Source organism: Microcebus murinus, chromosome 2 (genome assembly GCF_040939455.1).
Source record: "Microcebus murinus isolate Inina chromosome 2, M.murinus_Inina_mat1.0, whole genome shotgun sequence".
Lineage (NCBI taxonomy): Eukaryota > Metazoa > Chordata > Mammalia > Primates > Cheirogaleidae > Microcebus > Microcebus murinus.
In genome coordinates this window covers 68701951-68716722 of record NC_134105.1, presented here as the reverse complement: position 1 = coordinate 68716722, position 14772 = coordinate 68701951, and the positions used below count along the sequence as shown (strand labels likewise).

Below are 14772 nucleotides of genomic sequence, written 5' to 3'. Positions count from 1 at the left end.
TTCAACAAAAATAGCATCATGCCCTCTAAAATTGTGCTTAGAAATTGTCAGGTTTTTTCCTTGTTTTCACTATAGTAGATGAACTACCTATATTAATTGAAATATGACTCATAATCATGTGTATTTATAAGATCATATTTTTCCATTTTAATTTTTACATATATCACTAACTCATACAGAATTCTTTTTTCTTATTCCCAATCTCTAATTCCCTTCTTTGGGGAATTATAAATGTGAAGATCTTTAAATAAAATATTTTTCTACTCACAATAGACTTACATAACAAAGAAAAGTAACATCATGACAAAATAAGAGCACTAAAAATTGGAACAAAGATACAAAGGATGAATAAGAGTTTATTAATGTTAAATCAGAGGGATACTCATTTTCAAATAATTATACATACAGAATTAAAATAAATATCTTCATTTAAGTTGTTTCTTAAATATAAATCCTCTTTTTTCTTTAAAGAAATAAGAAACACCATTTATTGCATGCCTGTCACATGCCAGGTACTTCTTAATATATTAACTCACTTAATACTCAAAACTATCCCAGGAAGGAGAAGTGTTATAGCTCAGGTATTATAGTTGAAGAAACCAGGGCTCAAAGAGTATCAATGTGTAGGCTGTAGACACAGAGAAATGGCACAACCAATGTTCAAGCCTTACCATGTCTGATTCCAAAGCCTGTGCTTACTCAATACCACATGGAATGTTAAGGAGTACTTTTTAATTAATTTGAATATGTGGGCTTTAAGAGTTCTGTTTTGTGACTTGGCCTTACTTTGATTTAAATAGAGCTAGTGAAGAAAATACAATTCTAAAAACATGGCCTCTACCTAAAAATAGTTAAAAAATAAAAATAAAACTGCAGGTTTCCAATTGGCAAATGGGAAAAGAGTGTTATAAATCCCCAGTTTGAAATAAGCCTTTAATTTCATGTCCTATGTTTTAGATAAAGATTTAAGAAAGAGAGCAAATTTGTCTTTATTATTACTTCTTTTCTGAAAAAGTATTTTCTGTCCTGGATTACAGATTTACAGTTTTAATCCTGATGGCCACATCAATTTTAAAAATAAGATTTATAATAAAAAATGACAGCAGATGATCTATACTCAAACTGTCATTTAGTGGTTTGTACCCTGCCAGCATTCAATATTTGGTCAGGTCAAATATGTTTGTTCAGCGTCGTATTAGTCATAGTGGGAAAGTTCAACCAGTTTTGTGACAGGTGAAAGAACAGAAGAAATACTTATTTGTGCCTTTTGTTAATTAAGTAATTTAGGTCTTACTGACACAGGCAGACACTATGTATCTAGCACAGTCTTTTCCTGAATCACTTGTGCTATCTCATAAATCATACAGAAAATTCATTTGTTCTGCAGTTTTCTAACCTGACTATGATCTCTTGTAGATTATTATATTCTCTCCTGATGTGTCACTTTGTCCTCAATTCCCACTTCCCCAAGGATCACTTTTCCTCTCATCCTCCAAATGCATTTTACTGATTCTTTGCCAAAATTGCTGCTCATAATTTAAAAAATTTTACCCAGTAGTTTCTAAATAAGGAAGCTTTGTTTTGAAGTAAGGGCTTTGTTTAGGGGGGATAAAAAGAGCTTGCTTTACTAGGTGAACCAATGGGCCTTGGGAGTACAAAAAAAAGAACTGAAGAACAGAATATTTAAGAAAGAATATAGTATCAGGAACTTCCATTGTGGTAGCCTTCTGGTATCCTCCTGTTTGTATCTTCTTCTATCTTCAATCTATTGTCTCCTAGAGCTGTGATCCCAATACAGGAGATATGACACACAAAGCAAAGTTAACCTCATCTTCTTTCTTGCTCTTGAATTGGGTCTGTGATCCGGAAAACACCTTTAAGTTTTGCACTCTTTCTCTAGAGGGGTGGTGTAGAGGCATACAACTGAGTAACTCTTTATTCTGACTATGCTGCTCAAGATATAAATGGGAAGGAAAGATTAAAATACCTATATTGGTAATATGTAACATTTTAAAGTCCTCTTTGGAAGAAGTAAAATAGATCTGACTATAAACTCTGAAATTTGAGCCCTTCAAAGAAATGCATACCGCATAGGGGAAGGCAGTCGTCAGTATTTGCCTTGAGATTCAATGCTATTAGTACCTGAAGCACTCCAAGTGATAAGACAAAGCTTCCTCTGTGGTTTCTTCCCCTGAAATTAAATTTATAACAAGAATAGAATCAAAAAGATATTTTCCCTCAAACCACTGATAATGTTGGTTTTTGTTTAATGGAACATTTTCTTCCAGCTGTGTAGGTCAAGAGCAAGAAGAGAATTCTAGACATATTAATAGTTAGGCATGTGAGTGACTTAAAATTAATATAGGGGTTAAGCAAAGACAGATAGATATAGTTAAAAGAAAATATAAATATAGTGAGTCCAAGTTATAAAGACATTTGTTCTGTGAATAGGGCTGTTTCCTTCATTCATAGATACTTAGCCTATTAAAATTAATTACAGGGGTTATAGAGATGGACTTGGAGTTCTCATAAAAGTCTTGCTAAATAAATGAGTTGTAGTTTATCTTAATGTCTTAGTTAATCATATGTTTTTCTTTTAATTTTAGCATTTACATGAATAGTGGTTCTGTCCCCTACCACCTAATGCATTTAGGATTAAATTGATAATTAACAAATTTGGTTAACTCTTCAAAACCATTGCCTACAATTCAAGTAGTGTTTACTTTACAAAACATGCTTAATTTATATACCTGAGTTATCAGATTTTTATTCTAACTTTGAGACCTTCTAATAATAGCTCAGTGCAACCAACTTTAACTTTCCTAAGAGGATAAAGAAAATATCAGATTTTCTTTTTAGCCAGGATACTTTCTCTAAGAGAATACCCATGAGATATGTTAAAGCAGTTATTTAAAAAAATAACTTTATGCCAAATTAGATGCCTATTATAATGCTATTGTCTAACTTTCTTAGAGCTTATCCTAAAGCTTATTTTGTCTTAGGAGTCAAAGCAGGAATATACACTAACTCATGGGATAACTTCTACAACCAATTTCAGTGAAATGTACAGATGTTGATAAAGCTAAACTTTTAGTTTATTAGCTTACTCTTGCCTTAAACATAGAGAGTACCAACCTTTCCCAGAGTTCTTCCAGCCTTAAACTCTTAACTAGCAACCTTTAATTAATATAATTGCATTACTTAAACCCTTTTGGAAAAAAAAACTAAATACATTTATCATCACTGTAGGCAGAGAAACTTCTCTTTGTTCCCTGTGTCATCCTGACTGAAGAAATGAAATAATAAATATAAAAGTATTTTTTTAAAGAACAATGCTTAGATTTACCTTTTCATTGATACATACTATACATATTTATGGGGTACATGTGATGTTTTGTTAGATGCATAGAATATGTAATGATCAAGTCACAGTATTTAGTATATCCATCACCTCCAGTATGGATCATTTTTATGTGTTGGAAACATTTCAAGTCCTCTGTTCTAGCTATTTTGAAATATACAATACATCTTGTTAAATACAGTCACTCTATTCTTTTATCAAACATTAGAACATATTCCTTTCATCTAATTATATGTTTGTATCCATTAACTAAACTGTTTTCATCACCCACCCACTCACACACTCTTACCAGCTTCTGATATTTATCATTCTACTCTCTATCTTGATGAGATCAACTTTTTAACCTCTCACATATGAGTGAAAACATGTGATATTTATCTTCTGTGTCTGGTCATTGCTTAACATAATGACCTCAAATTCTATCCCTGTTGCTGCTGCAAATGACATTATTTCATTTTTTTCATGGACATATATGGTTCTAGTGTGTGTGTGTGCGCGCGCGCGCATGTGTGTGTGTGTGTGTGTGTGTGTGTGTATCACATTTTCTTTATTCATTTTTGATGGACAAAGAGGTTGATTCCATATCTTTGCTATTGTGAATAGTGCTGCAATAAACATGGGAGTACAGATATCCCTTTGTTTTACTGATTTTCTTTGGATAAATATTCAGTAGTGGGATTGCTAGCTAATATGGTTGTTCTATTTTTAGTTTTTTGAAAAATCCCCATGCTATTTTCCATAGTGGCTACACTGATTTACATTCCTACCAACAGTGTATAAGAGTTTCCTTTTGTCTGCATCCTCACCAGCATCTGTTATTTTTTTGTCTTTTTAATGATAACCATTCTAACTGGAATAAGATGAAATCTCATTGTGGTTTTGATATGCATTGCCCTGATATTAGTGATGTTGAGCATTTTTTCATATACCTTTTGGCCATTTGTGTGTCTTCTTTTAAGAATTATCTATTCATCTCCTTTGCCCATTTTAATGGGATTATTTATTTTTTTATTATTGAGTTGTTTGAGTTTCTGTATATTCTGGATATTAGTCCCTTGTCAGATGAATATTTTTCACATGTTTTCTTTCATTCAACAGATTGTCTCTTCAATCTGCGGATTGTTTCCTCTGCTATGCAGAAGCTTTTTAGTTTAATATGATCCCATTTGTCTATTTTGGTTTTGTCTATGCATTTGAAATCTTAGCCATAAAATCTTTGCTTAGACCAATGTCCTGAAGTATTTCCCCTGTGTTTTTGCTAGTATTTTTATACTTTATTTTTAACATTTGAAAAATATTATAAACCTAATAAAGCATAATTATTCATTCACTGGATATTTAAACATCATGGGAGATAGGCAACTCACCTAACATCTGCAGATTTCAGTTTCTTCATCTTAAAAAGTGGATTTGGACTACTTCAGCCATGGTAATAGGTGATTTATGTGCCAGGACAAGAAACTGGCAGTTAATTTTGAGACTTATCTCCAGCTAGATTTATCCTTTTCTACATATGTATCTAAGCAGTCACTTAATCTAATTTTATCCAAGAAATGAAATTTATTTGCCATCTTTGGGCCAGTCTTTTTTAAAAAAATCTGAATTTATAGTTCTGTGTCTGGGGGGCCTTTTGAAACTTGATCCTTATGGCTACTGCCATTTAAACTTAGAATGACTTCTAACTCTCTATTACTAGCCTTGGAGATACCTGCTTCATTGTGTCTGATTGTCTAGAGTGGAACTCATTATCTTTTACCACTCCTCCCTCTTCACCCCAAACAAATTTACATTCCTAATTTGTTTTTCTATTAAAGCTGTCATCATTCTACCTGTTATTCAGCAACAAAATATCCAAGAAAGACAGAAATTCCACGTTGCAAAGGGGTTTTAACTGCCTAATTATCAGTGAATACATTTTCAGTTTAGATCTTACTTGTATTTTATAGTATTTTAGGATGTTGAGCACTCATTCCTTTTCACACTGTCTCAGCCTTCTTCTTTTGTTATTCCAAAAAATTTAGCAGTGTTTCTTATAGGGCAGAAAGAGAAAAATTAGGCATTAAAGGTGCCAGAGAAAAGGAATCAATACAGGCTGCTGAAATTTTAAGATGAGGGTAATAAGTAGAGCAAAGTCCTGAGAGACCTTCACACTTAAAAAATTCAGTCATCCTTTGATCATTTTTCTTTTTCATCTTCAGTTATTCAATTGTTGAACATTCCAAGCATGCCCCACCTCAAGACCACTGTACTTGCTATTTCTTCTGCCACAGTGATCCTCCCCAAAATATTTGCATGGCCTGTAACTTCACCTCTTTCTGGTGTCTACCCATATGTCACTTTACAGAGACTTTTTAGACCACCCTATCTAAAGTATTGCTTGTCACTTTGGATAATCTCCTTTATTTTTCTTCATTATACTTAACTACTTATTTTCATTTTATATTTTAATTCGACATATTTATTTACTTGTTTATTAATTCAGAGGTTTGTCCCTTCTCCCTACCATGTCCTCTGGTCCTAAAATAATGCCTGGCTTATAGAAAATACTTAGTAAACATTTGTTGAAGGAATAACACACAGTGAAAATTATTCATCTATTAAATTGAGTCCATACTCCTCAATTTGATCTTCAAGCTCTTGCACAATAAGATTGTAATTTAGTTTTCCATTCTTTTATTGGAAAATAGGCAGAAAAGGAAGTTTGAGACAGATTATGAAATACCTTGAACACAAACAGAAATTATAGGGCTGGAGCAATGGCTATAACTTTAATAGTATCAGTGGAGCTATAGATTTTCATAGAGAGTGAGTGTTCTCTCCAAATCCATGAAAGTGCCAAAGAGAATCAAGAAATGTCACTAACCCAAGAGTACCCTGGAAGAGAGTCCTATTATAGCAAGCAGCTTTTAATAATATAAATCTAAACCAAAGCTTATGTCAGAGGGAATACAAGAGTAGGTCCTGCAGCCTAAGGAACTCCTTCAGATTAGCATGTTGTACTAGGAGATTTGTATCACTGTTCTGCATAGAAATCTTCAACAGAAGATTTCTGCCAACTGATTTAAATATAAACTCCAATCCTTTACCTTTTAAGTCTCAATCTTCCTTTGTATACTTATTAAGTGTGGAAATATTAAGATAATATTTCTTTACATGTGATCAATAGCCTGGGCAAACAAGCTACTTTTTCCTATGAGTATCTCTTTTCAGGCCTCTGTGCTCTTTCTCATACTATCCCTCAAGGTAAAGTTCCTTCTGTTTTGAGTAAGTCTGTGGGAGCTTGACTTCCAACTGCCAAAATAGTGTCTTCATTCCTTACAAACATGTGAAGGCTGTCTTCCTCTGTGAATCCTTCTTCTGGCCCTTAACATGTCTTATCCTTCCCTGTGCTATAGTCATTTGTATAATTTACCTTTTCATTCTATCAGCCTCATAATGGAGAAACTTTCTCATGATTTGTATTCTCATAACACTTAAAGCATTTCCTTTTGCACAGAGGTTCATTTAGAGGCTGTCAAAATGAATTAAGTCCCTTAAAAAAGACTTTAAGGTCTTTCAAGGAAAGTTATAATATGAGCAAGGAGACTATTCTGTCATTTTTATTAGAGAATGACTTTTACAACGAATCCTTCTTTGTAACTAATTATTGAACAAATATTTAGACTTTTTTAATTTACATGAATATTTTCTGTTGTATTTTTTGTACCTTTTCTGTGCCTTGCCATCTCCCACTAACAATTGTCAAGCAAGTGCATAGTAGGTACAATACAAGCAGGACTCATTTTCTATAATGTGAAGAGAAGAGCACCATTCCAAAACTATGAAACTTGAGAAAACTGTTTAGGCAAACAAACCAGATACTTTTAAGTTAATTTAGCATTATTTTGATAATATATCCTGGCTGGCTGCTGAACAAATGATAAAGTGAAAAAAATACTCACATACCACATCTATATAATAACCACCTCGACAACTGAATCAGCTATGCTGGTGCTCATTTTACTCCTTAGCATTAAATTTTAAAAACAAAGGCTTGATTCTCCCATGTAAATAGATTCAGCCAAATACCCAGCTGTTTTCTTTTCTGTGGTCAGAGCATAAAAACAAGCAGAATGAGTTTGTCAAGTAAAGAAGGGCACAGTGTCTTCATCTGTAAAGACATCTAGCAGTAAAAAAAGGAACATTTCAAATTACCAGCTAAATATTTTTTCCACCTCTAGGGATCAAGAGGACCAGATGGTCTCTCAGGGGAACAAGGTATACAGGGTGCCAAGGTAATCACTGATTTTCTCATTTCATATGCAGTTAAATTTTATTGAGCCATATGTCCTACTGGTCTAAAAAAGTTATGTATTTCCTTACAAAAGTATGGTTCTAAATTTTCTTTTAGTCTACGTATGAAATATACATAAAGTTTTTACTACATACACAGAAATATTTTCTTTTCAATATTGCACTATATAGTTAATGTCTTATTTTTTGTATGAGTATATGCTACATGTATAAGATCATAATTCACATTCTTGTTAACTCACCTGATCTTGATACTTTGTTAGGGTGAAAAAGGAGATCAAGGAAAAAGAGGGCCTCATGGTCTTATTGTAAGTAATAAAACATTTCATGTTAAAGATGAACATTTAAAATTTCTGTGTTTTTCTTGGTGTGTGATTAATATTTTGGGAGGTTACTTAACCCAAGCATTTTATTTCTCGTGTAGGGTAAGACTGGAAACCATGGAGAGAGAGGAGTGCAAGGAAAACCAGTAAGTAATAAAAAATAATCAGACTGTGAACAATTTTTATCTGCTTTATTTTTGGTGGGAGTTGGGGACATACTTAATGTTTGGGGAGGTGTTTTAACAAGTGAAAATTATGTATATTTGAGGTGCACAGTATGATATTTTGATGTATGGATACATTATGAAATGAGTGCCTTTATCTGCTTTATTCTCTATACAACTATTGTTTAGTGTTCAGTATGTTAGACTAGGAGAATACAAGTTCTTTTCCTCCTTTAATCATTCGTCATTGCTTCGTTTGGGCAAGTTGCTTACCCTTCTGGGCCTTGTTTGTACCTATCTATAAATTGGTGGTGGTAACTGTTACTCTTACTTCACTCTAGTTACGATAAATTAGTTTTTCTCTAAAACCCATTTCAAAATAAAATGGTGTGACATATAAATATAATGGGAGTTAATAAAGCTTATGCAACAAGAACCTTCTTTGAGGCCTCTTGCCTAGTTTCTTTTTAACTCAACTTTGCTTTTTAGACCTTTGGAGTGTGGAGCTGTGTGTATCATCATGCTTTCCCATGGCACTGCTCTAAGGATTTTTAATATTTTATAATGCTGGATATTTTCCTACTGTGAAGAATCTCACCAGAGTTAGACACTTTTTATTCCCTGAGAGGCAGCAAGTTCTGTGGTTATCATCACTAAGGAAAAAAAATGTTAAATAAAAGAAAGATAAACACATACATATATATATATATATACACACATACACATAAGATATTACATATATATGAGCCCATAAGCTTAAATGTATGAGTATTTTTAATTTCATTCAGGATCATAATTTTTAATGATGACCTTTTTATTTGTCATATACGTGTGTATATAATATAAAGTTATAACATTAGATGATAATATAAATAGATCGCAGCTGAGGAGTCAGAAAAGGATAGAATCAAAATGTTTTAGCTACTATAGTAATTGTCACTAATATCACTGCATATGCTTGTTCCTCTTTGAAATCTGCTGCCCCCTGCCAGTTATTTGTCACAATAGCATTATATAATTGACTGTGGTCAAGTCTAAAATATCAGAGACCTAAAAGAAAAAAAATGATTGTGTCCAGGGAAAGAACTTGTGTGCAACATTGTATTATTAATTAAAGTTTTCCCCCAAAGAATATTCCTTGAGTATTAATATTCATCATCTGGGTTTCTATTATATCAGTGTAAATGGTGTTTCTATAGATTCTGACCACTTTGCTGTACTGTATACAAAGCTAATATGTTGCACTGAGTGGAGAAATTTGGAGTTCATCAAATTCATTCCTCTCATTTAAAAAAAATGAGTCCTAGAGAAATAAAAATAATTACCACTTTTTGACCTTCCTTAGAATTTAATCCTCATTTTCATCCCAGCAGGTATGCTTGGAAAGTGTGATATTTGATGTTTGACGTCCTCAATAAAAATACCAGAATCATTTTGTAACCTTAGTTTATGACAAGCAAGTCTCATGGACTGCTGAAAGAGTTGTGTTACCTTAGTGTATGAAATTGGTTGTACATTAAATCATGAGTTTGTATTAGTTGTTGAAGTTTATGCCTACATTGTCTCCTTGACTGAATTGAGATCTTGGAGAAGCTAAGAACAAACAGCTGAAAAAAGTCAGACAAGCCCCAAAGATTGATTTGATCCTTCAGAGTAACCTTAGTGTCTCCAGCCATTTATGCACTGTCAACTGCAAGCAGTGCTATATAATAGATATATTGGAGGTTAAATTGACCTTTGTTCTGCATGATCCTAAAAACTGTATAAACATGTTACAATTGGTTAGCTCTCTGGATCATGTTTTTCTCATTGGTAAAAGTAAAGAGACTTAATCCTAGCACTCTGGGAAGCCGAGGCAGGTGGATCACTCAAGGTCAGGAGTTTAAAACCAGCCTGAGCAAGAGCAAGACCCCATCTCTACTAAAACTAGAAAGAATTAATTGGCCAACTAAAAATATATAGAAAAAATTAGCTGGGCATGGTGACTCTTGCTGTAGTCCCAGCTACTTGGGAGGCTGAGGCAGAAGGATTGCTTGAGTCCATGAGTTTGAGGTTGCTATGAGCGAGGCTGATGCCACAGTACTCTAGCCTGGGCAACAGAGTGAGACTCTATCTCCAAAAAAAAAAAAAAAAAAAAAAGTAAAGAGACTGATAAAATCTCTATGACTCCCTCCATCTATGATGAATTGCCATAATTCTGAAGCCAGGTATTAAATGAAAACTAGCAACACATATCATACTCTGGTGGTCCAGATAACTAGTAAAAATATATTTTTATCTGTGAACCAATATCATTTCCTGTACAGTACTTGCTTTCCATCAACACATAGATCTGACTCAGAGAGAAAATCAGGAAGAAAAGGCCACAATCCAATTAAGGTAATAAAGCCTGGGTCATGGCTTTCTAAATCATATAAAAACTATAACAGTTAATATATTACTGATTTTTTTATCTAGATAGTCTATCAATTAATGAAATAAGGTATTAAAAATCTCTATGATTTTGTATTTCTCTATTCTCCCTTTAATTCTGAAATCTACCTTATCTGATATTAATTTGAAATCTAATTTATCTCATATTAAAAATAATTTCTCCAGCCTTCTTATGCTTGCTGTTTACATGGTGTATCTTTTCCATTAATTTACTTTCAGCCTGTCTATGTCTTGCTATTTAAAGTGAATGTCTTATAGTTGGATCTTGCTTTATATTCATTCTGACAGTTTCTTCGTTTTAATTAGAGTATTTGTTCCATTTCCATTTGATATGATTGTTTATATGATTTGATTTAAGTCTACCATTTATGATTTATTTTACTTTGTATCTTTTTGTTCAGTGTCTTCTGGTGGCATTGAATAATTTTGAAAATTATGTTTTAATCTGTTGGCTTTTTAGCTATAGTTCTTTTTAGCTATAGTTCATTATTTTAAGTGGTCACTCTAAGTCGAGGGTCAGCAAACGTTTTCTGTAAAGTGCCACAAAATAAATATTTTATGTAAATACTTAACACAAGTGTAAGAAACTTGCCAACCATATAGGCCCATTTAACAATGCTCTATCTTTATGTTATAACTGTTTTATGTATTACATCTACATATATTATAAATTGCATGTTACAAAGTTATAATTTTTGCTTTAACATAAATAAAATATTATTTTCTTAAATATAAATGAAATATATACTTTTAGAGATGTTTAGTAGGGAAATAGTGTTTTTCATTTACCAATCTATTTGCCATTTCTGGTGCTGTTCATTCCTTTCTGAAGATTTGTGTTTCCAAATGGTGTCATTTCCCTGTAGTCTATAAAATTCCTTTAGATTTCTTATAGTGAAGTCCTCAAGTGCTGAATTCTCTTAGTTTTTGTTTATGAAATGTCTTTATTTCTCCTTTACTCTTAAAGAAGAGTTTCATTGGATGTAGAATTCTGGGTTGACATGGTGGTGTTTTTGTTGCATTTTCATTCAGCACTATACAGATGATTTACCATTTTCTTTTGGCCTCTAGTATTTCTGATGAGAAGTCCACAGTTATAGTCCATCATTATTAGATGTCCATCATTATTCTCCTGCATATAATGTGTCATATTGTCTTGGAGTCATACATACTGGATTTCAAATATTGATTCTGCTACTTACTAGCTGTTTGGCTAGCTGTTTGGACTTTGTACAAATTACTTAACCTGAGTCTCAGTTTCCTATCTTTAAAATGGGATATCTGTCATAGTTATAACAAAAAATATTTATTATATTCTTGGCACAGGCTCTCAATAAATAATAACCACAGTAGGCATTATTATGCTAATGATCATCATTATCATAATTACTGAGTTGTAGTTATGTAGCAGGGAATTCTACTATAAGTAATATATCATTAGTGTTATATAATAGTATCTGAAAAGCCTTAAAGAGAATTTTTATTTTGTTCCAGCTTGTGCTTTTCTTCTTCATCCCCAATAAAATTAGAGTTCATTTGAATAGTTTCATAACTTTGCAAAACAGCTTTTACGCCTTATCAACAGCATTAAAAATACATAGTAAACTTGAAATTATGTCCACACATGCTATACAAAGAAAATTGGGCAGATATTATTTAAAGTTCTGAACTTTTGCTGTATGTTTCCATTAGTATACCGCACACAGAGGGATCCCATATGTTGATTGTGTCTTTTAATTAAGGAGCCTGAAGTGAATGAGCAGCATATGATTTTCATGATTGAAACAAGGCCTTAACCATATGCTTGTCTATAATTCTACGTATTTCCCTTTCTCTAACCAAAGAAACTAAACAGAGCATTGATGATTATAACTTAGAAGATATGTGTTGCTAAGAATTTTAAATATCTTTACTTCCAATTTAATGTCATATTTTTTCTTAGCTTTTATTGATAATTTTAAAGGCAAAATAGTAATTGTGATTAGCTAACATAGTTGTCAGTTTTCCCAAGGTCAATAATATAGAAGGTACAACTGCAAATGGGGCAATTTATTATATATCATCATTAGTCATCAGTGGCTGGCACACAGTAAATGCTCAGTAAATCTTTGAATGGAAGGGTCAGAGAAGGCTTGGAATTTGGTTTAGAGTTCTGTTTACCATTTTATAACATACTTCATAGCCAAGACTGTCTTTTATGGTACAGGGTGTAAAGATGAAAAAAAAAAAAAAACCAGGAAGTTAGAGGTCCAATATTCTCATTTCTGGTCATCTAGGTTCTGAGACCTCTGTATCTTGCCAGGTTTAAAGGTGAGAAGGCATACTTGTTAACACATCACAAGACCATTACTATTTTTGAGAAGAAAAAAAAACCTTTTATATCAATATTAAAATTTTAAGGAAATTCAAATTTAAAATAATTCTGGATAAATATTTCTCATAGTATATTAGTGATGATTAAATATAAGAATAGAGGTAGAATAAAGGACTCTTACAACTCAAGAACAAAATAACAACCCAGTGAAAAAATGAGCAAAGGACTTGAAATAGACATTTCACCAAAGAATATACAAATGGCCAATAAGCACATGAAAAAATGCTCAACATCACTAGTCATTAGGGAAGTGTAAATCAAACCATGATAAGATCCTATCGCATATACTTGAGGATGCTATTGAAGCATTATTTAAGAGAAAAAAACACCCAAAATATACATTAGCAAGAATGTAGAGAAATTAGAACCCTTGTGCCTTGCTGGTGTGAATGTAAAATGGGAGGACACTATGGAAAATAGTTTGGTGGTTCCTCAACAAGTTAAACAGGGAACTACCATATGATCCATCAGTTCTACTTCTAGGTAAATCCCCAAATAATTGAAAAAAGGGACTCAGACAGATACCAGTACACCCAGGTTGATAACTACATTATTCACAATAGCTAGAAGGTAGAAGCAACCCAAGTGTCCAGTTATAGATAAATAAAGTGTGAGATAAACATTCATTGGGATATTATTCAGCTTTAAGAAGGAATCAAGTTTTGACACATGCTGCAACAGGGATGAACCTTGCAGGCATTATATAAGTGAAATAAGCCAGTCACAAAAGAACAGATATTGTATGCCCACTTATATGAGGTATTTATGCTATTCAAATTCATAGAAACAAAAAATAGAATGGTGATTACCAGAAATAAGAGAAAAGGGCAATGGAAAATTAGTGTTTAATAGGTAGAGAGTTTCAGTTTGGGAAGATGCCAAAGTTCTGGAGGTAGATAGTGGTGATGATTGCACAATACTGTGAATGTACTTAATGACACATAATTGTATACTTCAAAGTAGTTAAAATGGTAAATTTTATGTTATGTATATTTTTATACATAAAAATATAATATTTCTTTTATACCACAAAAGAAAAAATAAGAATAGAGGTAGACAAAAAATTAAGTGGAATGATCCATAAGGAAAGCTAAGGTAAGAATACTGACTAAAACATTTTCAAACATCACTTTTTCTACAAGTTTTGCCTTTATTTGTCTAGGGTTTACAGGGACCCCCTGGAAGTACAGGAGACAGGGGACTTGCAGGAGAACCAGTAAGTTTATCTTTATACTTTTCTAATGTGTTTTTCTCATAATGTACATTTATCTTTCCATTATTACTTCTCTGCTGTGCTGTGACTGACATGTATTAGAAAGAAGCATTTATGATAGACACCATAGAGTAATTATAGAGAATGAAAATTTTGCTGTAATATAGCTTTTAGTGCCTTTCTGGTTTCATATAGTCAAATATAGTACTGTTCTTCTGGAAGTGTTAAAACTGAGCATATTGCTATTTTCAACAAAGAAAACTTTGTTTTATTGAATCTCAGAAATTCTCTTTCTGAATGGCTTGCTGTTCTTATAATTATTACATTGCCACACACACACAATCACATTTATGAAGCCAATTCTATAATAAAAGACCTCTTAGAGAAGCCAAACTCTACATCTAATGGGCCAAAAGGTACAAACATGACAGAAATGTTGTGGCATCAACAATACAAAAGCTTACATCACAATTTCATAAATATGATTCAATTATAGAGTTTCCATGGAAAACAAATTGTGACAAGGAAAGACCTTGTCACACCTACTTTCTTACAATTTATTCTTTATTGCCATTGAAGTCATTCTTCTGATTAATGGTGTCAGATGTAAT

At 32.6% G+C, this 14772-nt stretch overlaps 1 protein-coding gene across 1 annotated transcript in view; it reads left to right on the top strand.

The window, feature by feature from the left end:
- The window catches only part of COL24A1 (collagen type XXIV alpha 1 chain), a 279723-nt gene that overhangs the window by 156035 nt on the left and 108916 nt on the right, over positions 1 to 14772 (top strand). Inside the window, exons 28-31 of the mRNA XM_076010342.1 lie at positions 7582 to 7635; positions 7918 to 7962; positions 8079 to 8123; positions 14111 to 14164. Of these exons, the coding sequence (XP_075866457.1) occupies positions 7582 to 7635; positions 7918 to 7962; positions 8079 to 8123; positions 14111 to 14164 (198 nt within the window). The remainder of the gene's footprint in view (positions 1 to 7581; positions 7636 to 7917; positions 7963 to 8078; positions 8124 to 14110; positions 14165 to 14772) is intronic.